The sequence below is a fragment of the Mustelus asterias genome, chromosome 13 (genome assembly GCF_964213995.1).
Source record: "Mustelus asterias chromosome 13, sMusAst1.hap1.1, whole genome shotgun sequence".
NCBI lineage: Eukaryota > Metazoa > Chordata > Chondrichthyes > Carcharhiniformes > Triakidae > Mustelus > Mustelus asterias.
This window is the reverse complement of record NC_135813.1, coordinates 52,013,563-52,034,151: the sequence shown is the minus strand read 5'-3', so window position 1 is coordinate 52,034,151 and position 20,589 is coordinate 52,013,563. Positions and strand designations below refer to the sequence as shown.

The following is a 20,589-nucleotide window of genomic DNA, read 5'->3' as shown; positions in this document are numbered from 1 at the left end:
GGGTGGTGGAGGCAGGCACGCTGACATCGTTTAAGACTTACCTGGATAGTCACATGAGCAGCCTGGGAATGGAGGGATACAAACAATTGGTCTAGTTGGACCAAGGAGCGGCACAGGCTTGGAGGGCCGAAGGGCCTGTTTCCTGTGCTGTACTGTTCTTTGTTCTTTGTAGTCCTAAAAGGTAGGGATATGTTCGGCACAACTTGTGGGCCGAAGGGCCTGTTTTGTGCTGTAGTTTTTCTATGTTTCTATGTTCTTTGCTTACTGTCGGCCAACCATCTCCATATATAACCCCAATCCCATGTGCTTTAATCTTACACACTAATTTCTTATAGAGTCATAGAGGTTTACAGCATGGAAACGGCCCTTCGGCCCAAGTTGTCCATGCCGCCCTGTTTTTACCATTAAGCTAGTCCCAATTGCCCATGTTTGGCCCATATCCCTCCATACCAATCTTACCCTGTAACTGTTTAAATGCTTTTTAAAAGACAAAATTATAACCGACTTTACTTCTGCCTCTGGCAGCTTCTTCCAGACACTCATCACCTTCTGTGTGAAAAAATGTGGGACTTTGTCGAAAACCTTCTGAATAAACCACATCCACTGGCTCCCCATCATCAACTCTACTGGTTAATCCTCGAAGAATTCAGTAGATTTCTCAAGCATGATTTCCGCTTCTGCCACTGTATTCCAAATACTCTGCTAATAAACGTTCTGCTTCAATATCTGAGGAGTTGCGAATTATGCTGAACATTGTGCAATCATCAACAAACATTCCCACTTCTGACCATATGAAGCAGCTGAAGATGGTTGGGCCTAGGGCTATACCCTGAGGAAACTCCTGTAATGATGTCCCAGGATTTAAATGATTGATCTCTAACCACCACAAGGATCTTCCTTTGTGCCAGGTATGATTCCAACCAGTGGAACATTTTTCCCCTAATTCCCACTGATTTCAGTTTTGCTAGGGCTCCTTGATGCCACACTCGGTCGAATGTTGCCTTGATGTCAAGGGCAGTCACTGTCCCCTCACCTCTGGAATTCAGCTCCTTTGTCCACATTTGAACCAAGGCTGTAATCAGGTCCGGAGCTGAGTGACCCTGGCGAAACCCAAACTGGGCATCGCTGAGCAGGTTATTGCTGAGCAGGTGCTGCTTGATAGCACTGTTGATGACCCCTTCCATCACTTTACTGATGATCGAGAGTAGACTAATTGGGCGGTAATTGGCCGGGTTGGATTTGTCCTGCTTTTTGTGTACAGGACATACCCGGGCAATTTTCTACATTGGCGGGTAGATGCCAGTGTTGTAACTGTACTGGACTCATTGCGGAGTCAAAATACATCAGCCCATGACTCAAATCCAGTTGCAAAATGCATCAGGGCAGAGCTATCCGAGGGAGGGAGGGAGGCTGTCAGAGGGAAGAACGGAGGGAGGGAGGCTGACCGAGGAGGGAGGGAGGCTGTCCGAGGGAGGGAGGGAGGGAGGCTGTCTGAGGGAGGGAGGGAGGGGGGCTGTCCGAGGGAGGGAGGCTGTCCGAGGAAGGGAGGGAGGCTGTCCGAGGGAGGGAGGGAGGCTGTCCGAGGGAGGGAGGGAGGGAGGGAGGCTGTCTGAGGGAGGGAGGGAAGCTGTCCGAGGGAGGGAGAGAGGCTCAATTTAAAATCTAGAGTTATTCTCAATGAGTGACATTACCGAGACACAGTTCCTTATGCACATGCTCAGTAGTTCTCATTAGAGACATAGTGGTGGAATTTTCCTGTCGTACTCACCATGGGAATCGTAGTGGGTGGGACTTGAATCATGCAAAGATCCATTGACCTTGGGCAGGATTTTCCGTCATTGGGGTGAGTGTGGCCAGAAAATCCCACCCATAGGGTGGAGTTTTACCAGCCTCTCCCACCGCCCGTCGATGGGCCATGCTCCACTTGTCGGCTCTCACGATTTTACGAGAGCTGGATTTCTGGCGAGGTGAGCACCTCACTGGAAATGGGCGAGAGGCTGAATAATTTATTCACATGTATGGAAACGCTCATTTCCATCTGATTAGTGAGCCCGGCCTCGCTTGCCTTTGTGGCCTCACCGGGAGAGGTACTCTCTGGTGAGGGAAACACCTGCTCCTCATAAATGGGGAACAGTCATGTTGGCCTTGCTGGTGGAACCAGAGGCCATTGAGACCCTCCGGGAGGCCGAGGGCAAGGGACAGTGCCCCCACTGGGCAGTGCCAGGGGTGGGGCCTATGGGGAGGGATCTGAAGGGGTGGGGCCTGAAGAAGTGGCCCCATCGGGGAGGAGGGGGCCCACTGCGCACTCTGCCTGAGATTGGATCAGGGAGGGAGAGGGGGCCCGCTGCCACTCTGCAGTTGTGGGCAGCATGGTGACACAGTGGTTAGCACTGCTGCTTCACAGTGCCAGGGACCTGGGTTCGATTTCCGGGTTGGGTCACTGTCTGTGTGGAGTTTGCACGTTCTCCCTGTGTCTGCGTGGGTTTCCTTCAGGTGTTCCGGTTTCTTTCCACACTCCATGGTTAAGTGCATTGGCCGTGCTAAATTCTCCCTCAGTGTACCTGAATAGGCGCCGGAGTGTGGTGACTAGAGGATTTTCACAGTAACTTCATTGCAGTGTTAATGTAAGCCTAATTGTGACACTAATAGATAAACTTTAACTTAAACGTTTAGATCAGGAGTATGGGGGCACGATCGGTCTGGGCGGCGGGGGAGGCAGGCAGTGGACACTAGATGCCTTTTCATTGTGGGGCTCGCGATCAGTGAGTTGTTGGAGGTGCAGGGGGGATTCAAGCTGGCTCCAGCAGCAGGGGTCTGACAGCTCTCTCTCTGTCTGTTGGACCTCAGCTGCTAAAATTGAAACAAGGGTCCCAGCACAGACCCCCCCCCCCCCCCCCCCCCCGCCCCCACCACTCCCCTCCCCACGCACACCACTAGTCACAGGCCTTCAGTCTGAGAAACAACCTTTGACCACCACCCTCTGCTTCCTACCATCGACGTGGAGATGCCGGCGTTGGACTGGGGTGAACACAGTAAGAAGTCTCACAACACCAGGTTAAAGTCCAACAGGTTTATTTGGTAGCAAATACCATAAGCTTTCGGAGCGCTGCTCCTTCGTCAGATGGAGTGGAAATCTTACTAACTGTCCTGTCTTCTGAGGGACTGTTACTAACTGTCCTGTCCTTTGAGCGACTGTTACTAACTGTCCTGTCCTCTGAGGGACTGTTACGAACTGTTCTGTCCTCTGAGGGACTGTTACTAACTGTCCTGTCCTCTGAGGGATCAGTGACTAACTGTCCTCTGAGGGATCAGTGACTAACTGTCCTCTGAGGGACTGTTACTAACTGTCCTGTCCTCTGAGGGATCAGTGACTAACTGTCCTGTCCTCTGAGGGACTGTTACTAATTGTCCTATCCTCTGAGGGATCAGTTACTAACTGTCCTGTCCTCTGAGGGACTGTTACTAACTGTCCTGTCCTCTGAGGGACTGTTACTAATTGTCCTGTCCTCTGAGGGATCAGTTACTAACTGTCCTGTCCTCTGAGGGACTGTTACTAATTGTCCTATCCTCTGAGGGATCAGTGACTAACTGTCCTATCCTCTGAGGGATCAGTTACTAACTGTCCTGTCCTCTGAGGGACTGTTACTAATTGTCCTGTCCTCTGAGGGATCAGTTACTAACTGTCCTGTCCTCTGAGGGACTGTTACTAATTGTCCTGTCCTCTGAGGGATCAGTTACTAACTGTCCTGTCCTCTGAGGGATCAGTTACTAACTGTCCTGTCCTCTGAGGGATCAGTTACTAACTGTCCTGTCCTCTGAGGGATCAGTTGTTAACTGTCCTGTCCTCTGAGGGATCAGTTGTTAACTGTCCTTTCCTCTGAGGGTTCAGTTGTTAACTGTCCTTTCCTCTGAGGGATCAGTTACTAACTGTCCTGTCCCCTGAGGATTATGAACAAGCAGGTAAATGGCTCTGAGTTAAATCAGGCTTCCCAACATACTGACAATATTGCTGAACTTAATTCTCCCCAACTCCCTCGTACATAAATGCACAATTGTTCTGAGTTAAAATTCCAGCAAACTAACCTGGGAGCTTTGTGAATGCTGGAAGTTTATGGAGATAAATAAAGGAGTAACATTGTCACATATCTGGAACTTCTCCTGTGACAATAACTTGTTTTTCTTCTAGAATCGTACGATTTCCTTGGCAGCTGAGCCAAGCCAAGGTCAGACACACCATTGCTGAAGCAGTGAGAATCTGGAGTGACGTCACCCCCCTCACATTTACTGAGGTGCAGGACACCCGGGCTGATATTATGATCGAGTTTACACGGTAAGAGTTCCTGAACAGGGGAGAGACATCTCTCTGATTAACAGTCCTCATTATAATCTACCTGTAGCAGAACAGATGCAACCGCAACCACCCCCCCCCAACCAATCAATGGCCTCTCAACCCGGACTCAGAACCAGTGTCAGGTGAGAAACTGTCCATCCAAACCTTCACGCCACAACTGAGCAAGTGCTGGGACGCAACTATCCGATTGGACGAGAGCAGAGAGCAAATCCAGCCTTTAATGTGTGGGTTCATACTGGCAGGGGGAAGCATGCTCTACCCATTGTTACCCATTGTTACCTGTATTGGGGTCTTACAGTTACTGTCGGACCCTCACTCAGGCATTTTAATAACATCCCCTCCTGTGTGGCTGACTCCTATTCCCACAGTGCCTCTGTGATTGCACATCCCTCCACTACTCACTGGGAATTTTCACTGCTTTCATTCCATTTCAAAGGTTCCCTGGAGGAAATGTTCTCCTGGGTAACACAAAACAGAAAATGTTGGAATATCACAGCAGGTCTGACAGTAGATCCAGATGTGTACAATGCCTGCATCAAGCACAAGAATCAGATTTCCAATCATGCCCAAAATAAACTAGATTGGCCAAATGGCCTGTTTTGTCATTTCTGGGTGTTAGCGCATTGTCATGTGAACAGTTTCATCAAATATATGCTAATGGGCAAAGGTTCTACATGGAGCTTGAAATGGGATCTCCCAGAGAGATTGTATCTCCCATTGTAATAGCACAAAGATGAATGGCAGGTCAGAAGGACAGACAGAATACTAAAAAAGCAGAGTGATTAAAAGATTAAGAAGGAGGGAAAATTAGAGTATGAGAGGAAGCTAGCAAGAAATATACAATCAGATAGTAAAAGTTTCATTTGATATTTAAATAAGAAAGAGTTAACAGTGAGTATTGGTCTTATAGAAAGTGAGCTGGGGAATTAATAATGGAAAATAAGAAGATGCCAGATGAATTTGAACTGGTATTTTACCAAAGAGCAGTGATGGGCAACTTAGGCTCTGAGTGACCCTCCTTCATCTCAGTGGGCTGCAAGATTGAAATCAGATTTGTTCACTAATTGGGAGCCCACGAATAAGACTTAAGTACATTTAATGCACACTGAATATTTCATTATGAGTATAGTAATTTGTATAGTAATAGAACTGTCATCAATTTCAAATGGTAAAAGTAAATATTTTCACTTTGGACACAGAGTTGCACGGCTCTCACAGTCAATGTTGTGAACAATCAGCATGCACCTCACTTCATTCACCCTTGCTTTATGTACGAATCACCTCAGTCACACCGGGAGGAAAAAAATGGAAATCGGTGTAATGTGGCAATCCTGCGCATGGTCAACAGTCAACAAAATGTCCTGTGGGGTGGCATTCAGAAACCAGAGGGGCCACATGTGGCCCCCAGGCCGCAAATTGCCCAGCACTGCCATAAAGGGCACGAGCAATATCCCAGAAATAGCTGTAAATTAGGAAATGGGAGAACAGGGGGAGCTCAGGCAAATTACAATCAGTAAGGAGTTATGGACTGACACATCCCCAGGTCCAGATGGATTTCATCTTAGAGTCTTAAAAGAAGCAGCAAATGAGATGTTTTGGTTTTAGTTTTCCAAAATTCGCTGGATCTGGGAATATTCCATCAGATTGGAAAATATCTGCCCAAAGCGGACAGCAACTTAATTATTATACAGACCTGCTAATTGTAAGACAATAAACAGGCTTAATGGCCAGCCCATTCCCCAGACGACCCGCCATTCACCCAGCCTCCACCTGCTTTAACACAATAAACAGGTTTGATGGCCCATTCTCCGGACCCCCCCCCACCTTTCACCCACCCTCCACCTGCACTGGGCGGGCTATCAACCCTGCGTGTTGGACCTCAAGGGTCCAGGAAACACCACCAACCCCCCAGCAAAGAGGGGCATTCATCCCTCCCCAGCATTCAAATAATGGATCACAACCCCCCGCCCTCACCATACAGGCATGAGGGTGACCTGACATGACCCTCCCTCAGCTCCCCTCCCCCTCAGACTCATCCCACTCAGAGCCCCTCAGATCTCCCACTCAGCCCCTCTACCTCTGCTTAGACCCCTACTCAGGCCCCCCTTCAGGCCAAATGCATTGGCAATGCCAATGGTTCACTGCCCCCAGGCACCCTGGCCTAGCACCTTGGGCCCCTGAGGGAGAGGTCAAGGAGATAGGTTTGGTAGTTATTGGCCCCTCTGCCGTGCCAGGCTACAGACAAAGAGTCCCCCAAGTGTCCTGTTGGGTTGCTTGGACTTGGACTGAGGTCAAGGGGTTGACCTCGCCACTCTCCTGCGGCTAGTCTGCCCCTTCTAGCCCTGGCAGACCTGAAGATCATCCCTGGCATGGTGATTTTAGTCATGATGTGGAGATGCCGGCGTTGGACTGGGGTATCTTGTCTGGAGACAATACACATCTTTTTAGCCTGTCTTGTTGTTTGTATCTTAAAGACTTGATTAGCTTTAAGTATTCGCATTCCAACCATTATTCATGTAAATTGAGTGTGTGTCTTTATATGCCCTGTTTGTGAACAGAATTCCCACTCACCTGAAGAAGGGGCTTGGAGCTCCGAAAGCTTGTGTGGCTTTTGCTACCAAATAAACCTGTTGGACTTTAACCTGGTGTTGTTAAACTTCTTATGGTGATTTTAGGCAGCCCTGTGGTCAACATCTTCTTTCCTGCCTGTCAGCAGTGAAAGTTTGAGGTGGCCAGGTCACTTTAATCCCCATGCCCCCTGCACAGCTGACAGAATTTTGAATCATTGCAGCTCTCTATTCCGCACCAGGGATTTTCCTTTCTCTCTGTCTGAGGCTGCAGGTGTGAGCAGACGATTTGAAGTGCTCTGACAGAGAGGAGATGTCAAATACATAATGGGGGTGGGGGGGTGGGGTCTCCTTCTCCACAGCTGTGCACACAGCCCCGATGTATTTGCGCAGCTTTTACTTTAAGTGTCTGAGCCTCCTCAGCAAGCTGAAACCTTTGAAACCCTCTCTGTTCCATTGGAAAGCTTTGACTTCTGTCAATTTCGTGGTGCATTGCTTTGAAATAGGCTGCCATTGACAGCTTAATGGATTTCGCCTCCACGTCCAATCAGCTATGTTTTATTTACCTTGCCTTCACGTTTGAATGCATCTCAAGTGCCCTCATCGTTCCTAACAGTAATGTTTACTAAGATTCTAAACCTGATTGACAGCTGTGGTTTCTGCAAAGGTGAGAGGTGGTTTGCAGAAAAAATGAAGCTATCACATTTTGTACACTTACAAAGCACCATTCAAATAGGTCAGAAAATATTTTACAGGAGTGTTCGCAAACAAAAATTAATACCAGGTCACCACAAGAGAAACCAGGGCAGTGTCACACCTACCAATGAATCAGATTGAATGATTTAAAGAGGTGACTGTAGCAGTGGACAGGGAAATGTCGCTGGATGTTATTAATCTGGACTTTCAGAAACATTTGATAAAGTTTCTCATCTCAGAAGACAATTTTAACTATATCTGAAGTTCATGGAATTGAAGCAAATTTTTCACATTGTCAGGAAATTAGCTAAGTTACAGCAGACAGAAAATAAAGTTAACAGGCAATGTTCTGATTTTACAGCAGTTAAAACAGTGAAACTTCGGGAGAGAGAGATTAAGACAGCGAGACTTCAGGATATCCCGCCTTTCCCCATATCACTTGATCCCTTTAGCTCCAAGAGCTAAATCGAATTTCATCTTGAAATCCGACAACGTTTTGTCCTCAACTACTTTCTGTGGTAGTGAATTCCACACATTCGCCACTCTCTGGGTGAAGAAATTTCTCCTCACCTCAGTCCTAAAAGGTTTACCCCTTATCCTCAAACTATGACACCTAGTTCTGGACTCCCCAACCATAGGGAACATTCTTTCTGAATCTACCCTGTTTACCCTGTTAGAATTTTATAAGTATCTATGAGATCCCCTCTCACTCTTCTAAACTCCAATTAATATTGAACAAAGAACAAAGAAAATTACAGCACAGGAACAGGCCCTTGGCCCTCCAAGCCTGCACCGACCATACGGCCCGACTTAACTAAAACCCCCTATCCTTCCAGGGACCATATCCCTCTGTTCCCATCCTATTCATGTACTTGTCAAGACGCCCCTTAAAAGTCACTACCTTATCCGCTTCCACTACCTCCCCTGGCGACAAGTTCCAGGCACTCACCATCCTCTGTGTAAAACATCTGCCTCGTACATCGCTTTTAAATTTTGTCCCTCACATCTTAAACCATGCCCCCGAGTAATTGACTCTTCCACCCTGAGAAAAAGCTTCTGACTATCCACTCTGTCCATGCCTCTCATAATCTTGTAGACTTCTATCAGGTCACCCCTCAACCTCCATCATTCCAGTGAGAACAAACCAAGTTTCTCCAACCTCTCCTCATAGCTAATGACCTTCACCAGGCAACATCTTGGTAAATCTTTTCTGTACCCTCTCCAACGCCTCCACATTCTTCTGGTAGTGTGGTGACTAGAATTGAACACTATGTTCCAAGTGCAGCCTAACTAAGGTTCTAAAAAGCTGCAACATGACTTGCCAATTTTTAAACTCAATGCCCCGGCCGATGAAGGCAAGCATGCCGTATGCCTTCTTGACTACCTTCTCCACCTGCATTGCCATTTTCAGTGACCATTATACCTGTACACCCAGATCCCTTTGCCTATCAATACTCTGAAGGATTCTGCCATTTACTGTGTATTTCCCATCTGTATTAGACCTTCCAAAATGCATTACCTCACATTTGTCCGGATTAAACTTCATCTGCCATCTCTCCGCCCAAGTCTCCAACCGATCTATATCCTGCTGTATCCTCTGATGGTCCTCATCGCTATCCACAAATCCACCCTTTGTGTCGTCCGCAAACTGACTAATCAAACCAGTTACATTTTCCTCCAAATCATATTACAAACAGCAAAGGTCCCAGCACTGATCCCTGAGGAACGCCACTTGTCACAGCCCTCCATTCAGAAAGGCACCCTTCCACTGCTACTCTCTGTCTCCTATGACCGAGCCAGTTCTGTATCCACCTTGCCAGCTTACTTCTGATCCCACGCGACTTCACCTTCTGCACCAGTCTGCCATGAGGGACCTTGTCAAAGGCCTTACTGAAGTCCATGTGGACAACATCCACTGCCCTACCCTCATCAATCATCTTCATCACTTCCTTGAAGAACTTGATCAAGTTCATGAGACACGACCTCCCCTTCACAAAACCATGTTGCCTCTCACTAATACGTCCACTTATTTCCAAGTGGGAATAAATCCTGTCTCGAAGAATCATCTCCAATAATTTCCCTACCACTGATGTAAGGCTCACCGGCCTGTAATTACCTGGATTATTCTTGTTACCCTTCTTAAACAAAGGAACAACATTGGCTATTCTCCAATCCTCTGAGACCTCCCCTGTAGCCAGCGAGCATACAAAGATTTCTCTCAAGGCCCCAGCAATTTTTTCCCTTGCCTCTCTCAGTATTCTGGGGTATATCCCATCAGGCCCTGGGGACTTGTCTACCTTAATGTTTCTCAAGAACCCCAATACCTCCTTTTTGATCTCAACATGACTCAAACTATCTACACATCCTTTCCTAGACTCATCATCCACCAAGTCCTTCTCTTTGGTGAATACTGATGCAAAGTACTCATTTAATATCTTGCCCATTTCCTCTGGTTCCTCGCATAGGTTCCCTCCCTTGTCCTTGAGTGGGCAAACCCTCTCCCTGGCTACCCTCTTGCTCTTTATATATGTATAAAAAGCCTTGGGATTTTCCTTAATCCTGCTGGCCAATGCTTTTTCATGACCCCTTTTAGCCCTTCTTACTCCTTGCTTAAGTTTCTTTCTACTTTCCTTGTATTCCACACTTGCTTTGTGTGTTCCCAGCTTCCTAGCTTTGACAAATGCTTCCTTTTCCTCTTTGACTAGGCTCACAATATAATGCTAATTGACTTAGTCTTTCCTCAAATGACAGACCTGCCATCTCAGGAATCAGCCTGGTAAACGTTTGCTCTACTCCCTCTATTGCAAGAACATCCTTCCTCAGATAAGGACACCAAAACTGCGCACACTATCCAGATGTGGCCTCACCAACGCCCTATACAATTGCAGTAAAACATCCTATTCCTATATTCAAACCCTCTCGCTACGAAGGCCAACATACCATTTGCCTTCTTTAATGCCTGCTGCACTTGCGTGCACTTTCAGCAACTGATGCACAAGGACTCCAAGGTCTCACTGAGTATCCACCTCTCTCGATTTACACTCATTCAAGTAATAATCTGCCTCACATTTATCCACATTATACTGCACCTGCCATGCAGATACCCACTCAGCTGGTCCAAATCACACTGAAGCATCTCTGCATGCTCCTCACAGCTCACCCTCCCATCTGCAAATTTGGAGAAAGTACATTCAGTTCCCTCTTCCAAATCATTAATATGCAATGTGAGCAGTTGGGGTCCAAGCACAGATCCCTGCGGAACCCCACTAGTCATTGCCTGGTAATCAGAAAAAGACCCAATTATGCCAACTCTTTGCTTCCTGTCTGCTAACCAGCTTTCGATCCGTCTCAAGACATTACCTGCAATCCCATGTGCTTTAACCTTACATAGTAGTCTGCTATGTGAGACCTTGTTGAAAGCCTTCTGAAAGTCTCAATAAACTAGGGTAGAGGTGATTTGCTACAGTTGTACTTGGCCTTGGTGAGACCACATCTAAAATACTGTTGGTCTCCTTGCTGAGGAAAGGATATCATTGTTTTAGAAGCAGCTCAAAGAAGGTTAATTTGACTGACTCCTGGGGTGGAGAGCGTATATCCTGTGAAGAAAGATTGGGCAGGTTGAGTTTGTGTCCATTGGAGTTTGGAAGAAGGTGAGGTGGTTTTACTGGTTTCCACGCTGTGGGTTTTATCCGGTTTCCTTACTGTGATTTTACCAGTTTCCTCGCTGTGATTTTACCGGTTTCCTTGCTGTGGTTTTACCAGTTTCCTCGCTGTGGTTTTTAGCAGTTATCGTGCTGTGTTTTTACCGTTTTCCTCACTGTAATTTTACCGGTTTCCTTGCTGTGGTTTTATCGGTTTCCTTGCTGTAGTTTTCGCAGTTTCCTTGCTGTGATTTTGCCAGTGTTCTTGCTGTGATGTTGCAGATTTCCTTGCTGTGGTTTTGCCGGTTTCCTTGCTGTGGTTTTGCCGGTTTCCTTGCTGTGGTTTTACAGTTTTCCTTGCTGTGGTTTTACCAGTTTCCTCGCTGTGGTTTTACCGGTTTCCTTGCTGTGGCTCTACCGGTTTCCTCGCTGTGGTTTTATCAGTTTCCCTGCTGTGGTTTTACCGGTTTCCTTGCTGTGGTTTTACCAGTTTTCTTGCTGTGGTTTTTACCGGTTTCCTTGCTGTGGTTTTATCGGTTTCCTTGCTGTAATTTTGCCGGTTTCCTTGCAGTGTTTTTACCGGTTTCCTTGCTGTGGTTTTGCCGGTTTCCCTGCTGTGGTTTTGCCGGGTTCCCTGCTGTGGTTTTACCGGTTTCCCTGCTGTGGTTTTACCGGTTTCCTTGCTGTGGTTTTACCGGTTTCCTCGCTGTAATTTTGCCACTTTGCTTGCAGTGTTTTTACCGGTTTCCTCGCTGTTATTTTGTCGGTTTCCTTGCAGTGTTTTTACCGGTTTCCTTGCTGTGGTTTTGCTGGTTTCCCTGCTGTGGTTTTTACCAGTTTTCTTGCTGTGCTTTTACCCGTTTCCTTGCTGTGGTTTTACCAGGTTCCTCACTGTGGTTTTACTGGTTTCCCTGCTGTGGTTTTACTGGTTTTCTCGCTGTGGTTTTACCGGTTTCCTGGTTGTGTTTTTGCCGGTTTCCTTGCTGTGATTTTGTCGGTTTTCTTGCTGTGGATTTGCTTGTTTTGTTGCTGTGTTTTTACCAGTTTTCTTGCTGTGGTTTTACCAGGTTCCTCACTGTGGTTTTACCGGCTTCCTTGCTATGGTTTTACCGGTTTTCTCGCTGTGGTTTTAGCGGTTTCCTTGCTGTGGTTTTACCAGGTTTCTCGCTGTGGTTTTACCGGTTTCCTTGCTGTGGTTTTACCGGTTTCCTGGGTGTGTATTTACCAGTTTCCTTGCTGTGGTTTTACCCGTTTCCTTGCTGTTGTTTTCGCAGTTTCCTTGCTGTGATTTTGCTGGTTTTCTTGCTGTGATGTTGCAGGTTTTCTTGCTGTGGTTTTACCGGTTTCCTTGCTGTGGTTTTACCCATTTCCTTGCTGTTGTTTTCGCAGTTTCCTTGCTGTGATTTTGCTGGTTTTCTTGCTGTGATGTTGCAGGTTTTCTTGCTGTGGTTTTACCGGTTTCCTTGCTGTGGTTTTTACCAGTTATCTTGCTGTGCTTTTACCGGTTTCCTTGCTGTGGTTTTACCGGTTTCCTTGCTGTGGTTTTACCGGGTTCCTTGCTGTGGTTTTACTGGTTTCCTCGCTGTGGTTTTACCGGTTTCCTTGCTGTGGTTTTACCAGTTTCCTTGCTGCTGTTTTTGCAATTTCCTTCCTGTGATTTTGCCGGTTTTCTTGCTGTGATGTTGCAGGTTTCCTTGCTATGGTTTTACCAGTTTCCCTGCTGTGGTTTTACCGGTTTCCTTGCTGTGGTTTTACCGGTTTCCTTGCTATGGTTTTACCAGTTTCCCTGCTGTGGTTTTACTGGTTACCTTGCTGTGGTTTTTACCGGTTTCCTCGCTGTAATTTTGGCGGTTTCCTTGCAGTGTTTTTACCAGTTTCCTTGCTGTGGTTTTACCAGTTTCCTTGCAATGTTTTTACCGGTTTCCTTGCTGTGGTTTTGCCGGTTTCCTTGCTGTGGTTTTGCCGGTTTCCATGCTGTGCTTTTGCCAGCTTCCTTGCTGTGGTTATTACCGGTTTCCTTGTTGTGGTTTTACCAGTTTGCTTGCTGTGATTTACCGGTTTTCTTGTTGTGATTTTGCTGGTTACCTTGCTGTGATTTTACCGGTTTCCTGGCTGTGTTTTTACCCGTTTTCTTGCTGTGGTTTTGCGGGTTTTCTTGCTGTAGTTTTACCGGTTTCCTTGCTGTGGTTTTTACCAGCTTTCTTGCTGTTCTTTTACCCGTTTTCTTGCTGTGGTTTTACCAGGTTCCTCTCTGTGGTTTTACTGGTTTCCTTGCTGTGGTTTTACCGGTTTTCTCGCTGTGGTTTTACCGGTTTCCTGGTTGTGTTTTTACCGGTTTCCTTGCTGTGATTTTCACTGGTTTCCTTGCTGTGATTTTGTCAGTTTTCTTGCTGTGGTTTTGCTGGTTTTCTTGCTGTGGTTTTACTGGTTTCCTTGCTGTGGTTTTACTGGTTTCCTTGCAGTGACTTTGTCGGTTTTCTTGCTGTGGTTTTGCCGGTTTTCTTGCTGTGTTTTTACCGGTGTCCTTGCTGTGATTTTTACCAGTTTTCTTGCTGTGCTTTTACCGGTGTCCTTGCTGTGGTTTTTACCAGTTATCTTGCTGTGGTTTTACCAGTTTCCTTGCTGTGGTTTTACCGGTTTCCTCGCTGTGGTTTTACCAGTTTCCTCGCTGTGGTTTTACTGGTTTCCTTGCTGTGGTTTTTGCTGGTTTCCTCGCTGTGGTTTTACTGGTTTCCTCGCTGTGGTTTTACCAGTTTCCTCGCTGTGGTTTTACTGGTTTCCTCGCTGTGGTTTTACCAGTTTCCTCGCTGTGGTTTTACTGGTTTCCTCGCTGTGGTTTTACCAGTTTCCTCGCTGTGGTTTTACTGGTTTCCTTGCTGTGGTTTTTACCAGTTATCCTGCTGTTCTTCTGCCCGTTTCCTTGCGGTGGTTTTACCAGGTTCCTCACTGTGGTTTTACCGGTTTCCTGGTTGTGCTTTTATCGGTTTCCTTGCTGTGATTTTGTCGGTTTTCTTGCTGTGGTTTTGCTGATTTTCTTGCTGTGGTTTTACCGGTTTCCTTGCTGTGATGTTGCAGGTGTTCTTGCTGTGGTTTTACCGGTTTCCTTGCTGTTGTGTTCGCAGTTTCCTTGCTGTGATTTTGCCGGGTTTCCTGCTGTGATGTTGCAGGTGTTCTTGCTGTGGTTTTACCGGTTTCCTTGCTGTGGTTTTTACCGGTTTCCTTGCTGTGATTTTACCGGTTTCCTCGCTGTGGTTTTACCGGTTTCCTCGCGGTGTTGTTACCGCTTTCCTTGCTGTGGTTTTTTCCAGTTATCTTGCTGTGGTTTTTTCCAGTTATCTTGCTGTGGTTTTACCAGTTTCCTTGCTGTGGTTTTACCAGATTCCTTGCTGTGGTTTTACCAGTTTCCTTGCTGTGGTTTTACCAGTTTCCTTGCTGTGGTTTTATCAGTTTCCTCGCCTTGTGGTTTTACCAGTTTCCTCGCTGTGGTTTTTAGCCGTTATCTTGTTGTGTTTTTACCGGTTTCCTTGCTGTGATTTTGCCAGTTTCCTTGCTGTGGTTTTACCGGTTTGCTTGCTGTGATTTACCGGTTTTCTTGTTGTGATTGTGCTGGTTACCTTGCTGTGATTTTACCGGTTCCTCGATGTGGTTTTACCAGTTTCCTGGTTGTGTTTTTACCGGTTTCCTCGCTGTGGTTTTACCGGTTTCCTCTCTGTGGTTTTACCGGTTTCCTGGTTGTGTTTTTACCGGTTTCCTCGCTGTGGTTTTACCGGTTTCCTCGCTGTGGTTTTACCGGTTTCCTGGTTGTGTTTTTACCGGTTTCCTCGATGTGGTTTTACCGGTTTCCTCTCTGTGGTTTTACCGGTTTCCTTGCTGTGGTTTTACCGGTTTCCTCTCTGTGGTTTTACCGGTTTCCTTGCTGTGGTTTTACCGGTTTCCTCGCTGTAGTTTTACCAGTTTCCTGGCTGTTTCCTGGCAGTTATCTTGCTGTTCTTCTGCCCATTTCCTTGCGGTGGTTTTACCAGGTTCCTCACTGTGGTTTTACCGGTTTCCTGGTTGTGTTTTTATCGGTTTCCTTGCTGTGATGTTTATCGATTTCCTTGCTGTGATTTTGTCGGTTATCTTGCTGTGGTTTTGCTGATTTTCTTGCTGTGGTTTTACCGGTTTCCTTGCTGTTGTCTTCGCAGTTTCCTTGCTGTGGTATTTACCGGTTTCCTTGCTGTGATTTTACCGGTTTCCTCGATGTGGTTTTACCGGTTTCCTTGCTGTGATTTTACCGGTTTCCTCGATGTGGTTTTACCGGTTTCCTGGCTGTGTTGTGACCGCTTTCCTTGCTGTGGTTTTTTCCAGTTATCTTGCTGTGCTTTTACCGGTTTCCTTGCTGTTGTTTTCGCAGTTTCCTTGCTGTGACTTTGCCGGTTTTCTTGCTGTGATGTTGCAGGTTTCCTTGCTGTGGTTTTATCGGTTTCCTCGCTGTAATTTTGCCGGTTTCCTTGCAGTGTTTTTACCGGTTTCCTTGCTGTGGTTTTATCGGTTTCCTCGCTGTAATTTTGCCGGTTTCCTTGCAGTGTTTTTACCGGTTTCCTTGCTGTGGTTTTGCCGGTTTCCCTGCTGTGGTTTTGCCGGGTTCCCTGCTGTGGTTTTACCGGTTTCCCTGCTGTGGTTTTACCGGTTTCCTTGCTGTGGTTTTACCGGTTTCCTCGCTGTAATTTTGCCACTTTGCTTGCAGTGTTTTTACCGGTTTCCTCGCTGTTATTTTGTCGGTTTCCTTGCAGTGTTTTTACCAGTTTCCTTGCTGTGGTTTTGCTGGTTTCCCTGCTGTGGTTTTTACCAGTTTTCTTGCTGTGGTTTTACCAGGTTCCTCACTGTGGTTTTACTGGTTTCCCTGCTGTGGTTTTACTGGTTTTCTCGCTGTGGTTTTACCGGTTTCCTGGTTGTGTTTTTGCCGGTTTCCTTGCTGTGAGTTTGTCAGTTTTCTTGCTGTGGTTTTGCTGGTTTTCTTGCTGTGGTTTTACTGGTTTCCTTGCTGTGGTTTTACTGGTTTCCTTGCAGTGTTTTTACCGGTGTCCTTGCTGTGATTTTTACCAGTTTTCTTGCTGTGCTTTTACCGGTGTCCTTGCTGTGGTTTTTACCAGTTATCTTGCTGTGGTTTTACCAGTTTCCTTGCTGTGGTTTTACCGGTTTCCTCGCTGTGGTTTTACCAGTTTCCTGGCTGTTTCCTGGCAGTTATCTTGCTGTTCTTCTGCCCATTTCCTTGCGGTGGTTTTACCAGGTTCCTCACTGTGTTTTTATCGGTTTCCTTGCTGTGATGTTTATCGATTTCCTTGCTGTGATTTTGTCGGTTATCTTGCTGTGGTTTTGCTGATTTTCTTGCTGTGGTTTTACCGGTTTCCTTGCTGTTGTCTTCGCAGTTTCCTTGCTGTGGTTTTTACCGGTTTCCTTGCTGTGATTTTACCGGTTTCCTTGCTGTGATTTTACCGGTTTCCTTGCTGTGATTTTACCGGTTTCCTCGATGTGATTTTACCGGTTTCCTCGATGTGGTTTTACCGCTTTCCTTGCTGTGGTTTTTTCCAGTTTTCTTGCTGTGCTTTTACCGGTTTCCTTGCTGTTGTTTTCGCAGTTTCCTTGCTGTGACTTTGCCGGTTTTCTTGCTGTGATGTTGCAGGTTTCCTTGCTGTGGTTTTTACCGGTTTCCTTGCTGTGGTTTTATCGGTTTCCTTGCTGTAATTTTGCCGGTTTCCTTGCAGTGTTTTTACCGGTTTCCTTGCTGTGGTTTTGCCGGTTTCCCTGCTGTGGTTTTGCCGGGTTCCCTGCTGTGGTTTTACCGGTTTCCCTGCTGTGGTTTTACCGGTTTCCTTGCTGTGGTTTTACCGGTTTCCTCGCTGTAATTTTGCCACTTTGCTTGCAGTGTTTTTACCGGTTTCCTCGCTGTTATTTTGTCGGTTTCCTTGCAGTGTTTTTACCGGTTTCCTTGCTGTGGTTTTGCTGGTTTCCCTGCTGTGGTTTTTACCAGTTTTCTTGCTGTGCTTTTACCCGTTTCCTTGCTGTGGTTTTACCAGGTTCCTCACTGTAGTTTTACTGGTTTCCCTGCTGTGGTTTTACTGGTTTTCTCGCTGTGGTTTTACCGGTTTCCTGGTTGTGTTTTTGCCGGTTTCCTTGCTGTGATTTTGTCGGTTTTCTTGCTGTGGATTTGCTTGTTTTGTTGCTGTGTTTTTACCAGTTTTCTTGCTGTGGTTTTACCAGGTTCCTCACTGTGGTTTTACCGGCTTCCTTGCTATGGTTTTACCGGTTTTCTCGCTGTGGTTTTAGCGGTTTCCTTGCTGTGGTTTTACCAGGTTTCTCGCTGTGGTTTTACCGGTTTCCTTGCTGTGGTTTTACCGGTTTCCTGGGTGTGTATTTACCAGTTTCCTTGCTGTGGTTTTACCCGTTTCCTTGCTGTTGTTTTCGCAGTTTCCTTGCTGTGATTTTGCTGGTTTTCTTGCTGTGATGTTGCAGGTTTTCTTGCTGTGGTTTTACCGGTTTCCTTGCTGTGGTTTTTACCAGTTATCTTGCTGTGCTTTTACCGGTTTCCTTGCTGTGGTTTTACCGGTTTCCTTGCTGTGGTTTTACCGGGTTCCTTGCTGTGGTTTTACTGGTTTCCTCGCTGTGGTTTTACCGGTTTCCTTGCTGTGGTTTTACCAGTTTCCTTGCTGCTGTTTTTGCAATTTCCTTCCTGTGATTTTGCCGGTTTTCTTGCTGTGATGTTGCAGGTTTCCTTGCTATGGTTTTACCAGTTTCCCTGCTGTGGTTTTACCGGTTTCCTTGCTGTGGTTTTACCGGTTTCCTTGCTATGGTTTTACCAGTTTCCCTGCTGTGGTTTTACCGGTTACCTTGCTGTGGTTTTTACCGGTTTCCTCACTGTAATTTTGGCGGTTTCCTTGCAGTGTTTTTACCAGTTTCCTTGCTGTGGTTTTACCAGTTTCCTTGCAGTGTTTTTACCGGTTTCCTTGCTGTGGTTTTGCCGGTTTCCTTGCTGTGGTTTTGCCGGTTTCCATGCTGTGCTTTTGCCAGCTTCCTTGCTGTGGTTATTACCGGTTTCCTTGTTGTGGTTTTACCAGTTTGCTTGCTGTGATTTACCGGTTTTCTTGTTGTGATTTTGCTGGTTACCTTGCTGTGATTTTACCGGTTTCCTGGCTGTGTTTTTGCCCGTTTTCTTGCTGTGGTTTTGCGGGTTTTCTTGCTGTAGTTTTACCGGTTTCCTTGCTGTGGTTTTTACCAGCTTTCTTGCTGTTCTTTTACCCGTTTTCTTGCTGTGGTTTTACCAGGTTCCTCTCTGTGGTTTTACTGGTTTCCTTGCTGTGGTTTTACCGGTTTTCTCGCTGTGGTTTTACCGGTTTCCTGGTTGTGTTTTTACCGGTTTCCTTGCTGTGATTTTCACTGGTTTCCTTGCTGTGATTTTGTCGGTTTTCTTGCTGTGGTTTTGCTGGTTTTCTTGCTGTGGTTTTACTGGTTTCCTTGCTGTGGTTTTACTGGTTTCCTTGCAGTGACTTTGTCGGTTTTCTTGCTGTGGTTTTGCCGGTTTTCTTGCTGTGTTTTTACCGGTGTCCTTGCTGTGATTTTTACCAGTTTTCTTGCTGTGCTTTTACCGGTGTCCTTGCTGTGGTTTTTACCAGTTATCTTGCTGTGGTTTTACCAGTTTCCTTGCTGTGGTTTTACCGGTTTCCTCGCTGTGGTTTTACCAGTTTCCTCGCTGTGGTTTTACTGGTTTCCTTGCTGTGGTTTTTGCTGGTTTCCTTGCTGTGGTTTTTACCAGTTTCCTTGCTGTGGTTTTACCGGTTTCCTCGCTGTGGTTTTACCAGTTTCCTCGCTGTGGTTTTACTGGTTTCCTCGCTGTGGTTTTTACTGGTTTCCTTGCTGTGGTTTTTACCAGTTATCCTGCTGTTCTTCTGCCCGTTTCCTTGCGGTGGTTTTACCAGGTTCCTCACTGTGGTTTTACCGGTTTCCTGGTTGTGCTTTTATCGGTTTCCTTGCTGTGATTTTGTCGGTTTTCTTGCTGTGGTTTTGCTGATTTTCTTGCTGTGGTTTTACCGGTTTCCTTGCTGTTGTGTTCGCTGTTTCCTTGCTGTGATTTTGCCGGGTTTCCTGCTGTGATGTTGCAGGTGTTCTTGCTGTGGTTTTACCGGTTTCCTTGCTGTGGTTTTTACCGGTTTCCTTGCTGTGATTTTACCGGTTTCCTCGCTGTGGTTTTACCGGTTTCCTCGCGGTGTTGTTACCGCTTTCCTTGCTGTGGTTTTTTCCAGTTATCTTGCTGTGGTTTTACCAGTTTCCTTGCTGTGGTTTTACCAGATTCCTTGCTGTGGTTTTACCAGTTTCCTTGCTGTGGTTTTACCAGTTTCCTTGCTGTGGTTTTATCAGTTTCCTCGCCTTGTGGTTTTACCAGTTTCCTCGCTGTGGTTTTTAGCCGTTATCTTGTTGTGTTTTTACCGGTTTCCTTGCTGTGATTTTGCCAGTTTCCTTGCTGTGGTTTTACCGGTTTGCTTGCTGTGATTTACCGGTTTTCTTGTTGTGATTGTGCTGGTTACCTTGCTGTGATTTTACCGGTTCCTCGATGTGGTTTTACCGGTTTCCTGGTTGTGTTTTTACCGGTTTCCTCGCTGTGGTTTTACCGGTTTCCTCTCTGTGATTTTACCGGTTTCCTGGTTGTGTTTTTACCGGTTTCCTCGCTGTGGTTTTACCGGTTTCCTCGCTGTGGTTTTACCGGTTTCCTGGTTGTGTTTTTACCGGTTTCCTCGATGTGGTTTTACCGGTTTCCTCTCTGTGGTTTTACCGGTTTCCTTGCTGTGGTTTTACCGGTTTCCTCTCTGTGGTTTTACCGGTTTCCTTGCTGTGGTTTTACCAGTTTCCTGGCTGTTTCCTGGCAGTTATCTTGCTGTTCTTCTGCCCATTTCCTTGCGGTGGTTTTACCAGGTTCCTCACTGTGGTTTTACCGGTTTCCTGGTTGTGTTTTTATCGGTTTCCTTGCTGTGATGTTTATCGGTTTCCTTGCTGTGATTTTGTCGGTTATCTTGCTGTGGTTTTGCTGATTTTCTTGCTGTGGTTTTACCGGTTTCCTTGCTGTTGTCTTCGCAGTTTCCTTGCTGTGGTTTTTACCGGTTTCCTTGCTGTGATTTTACCGGTTTCCTCGATGTGGTTTTACCGGTTTCCTGGCTGTGTTGTGACCGCTTTCCTTGCTGTGGTTTTTTCCAGTTATCTTGCTGTGCTTTTACCGGTTTCCTTGCTGTTGTTTTCGCAGTTTCCTTGCTGTGACTTTGCCGGTTTTCTTGCTGTGATGTTGCAGGTTTCCTTGCTGTGGTTTTGC

At 46.4% G+C, this 20,589-nt stretch overlaps 1 protein-coding gene across 2 annotated transcripts in view; it reads left to right on the top strand.

Annotated features, from left to right (window-relative positions):
• The window catches only part of mmp11a (matrix metallopeptidase 11a), a 193,644-nt gene that overhangs the window by 75,786 nt on the left and 97,269 nt on the right, over nt 1-20,589 (top strand). For both annotated transcript variants that reach the window (XM_078226757.1, XM_078226758.1), the window contains exon 3: nt 4,187-4,330. In XM_078226757.1, the coding sequence (XP_078082883.1) occupies nt 4,187-4,330 (144 nt within the window). The remainder of the gene's footprint in view (nt 1-4,186; nt 4,331-20,589) is intronic.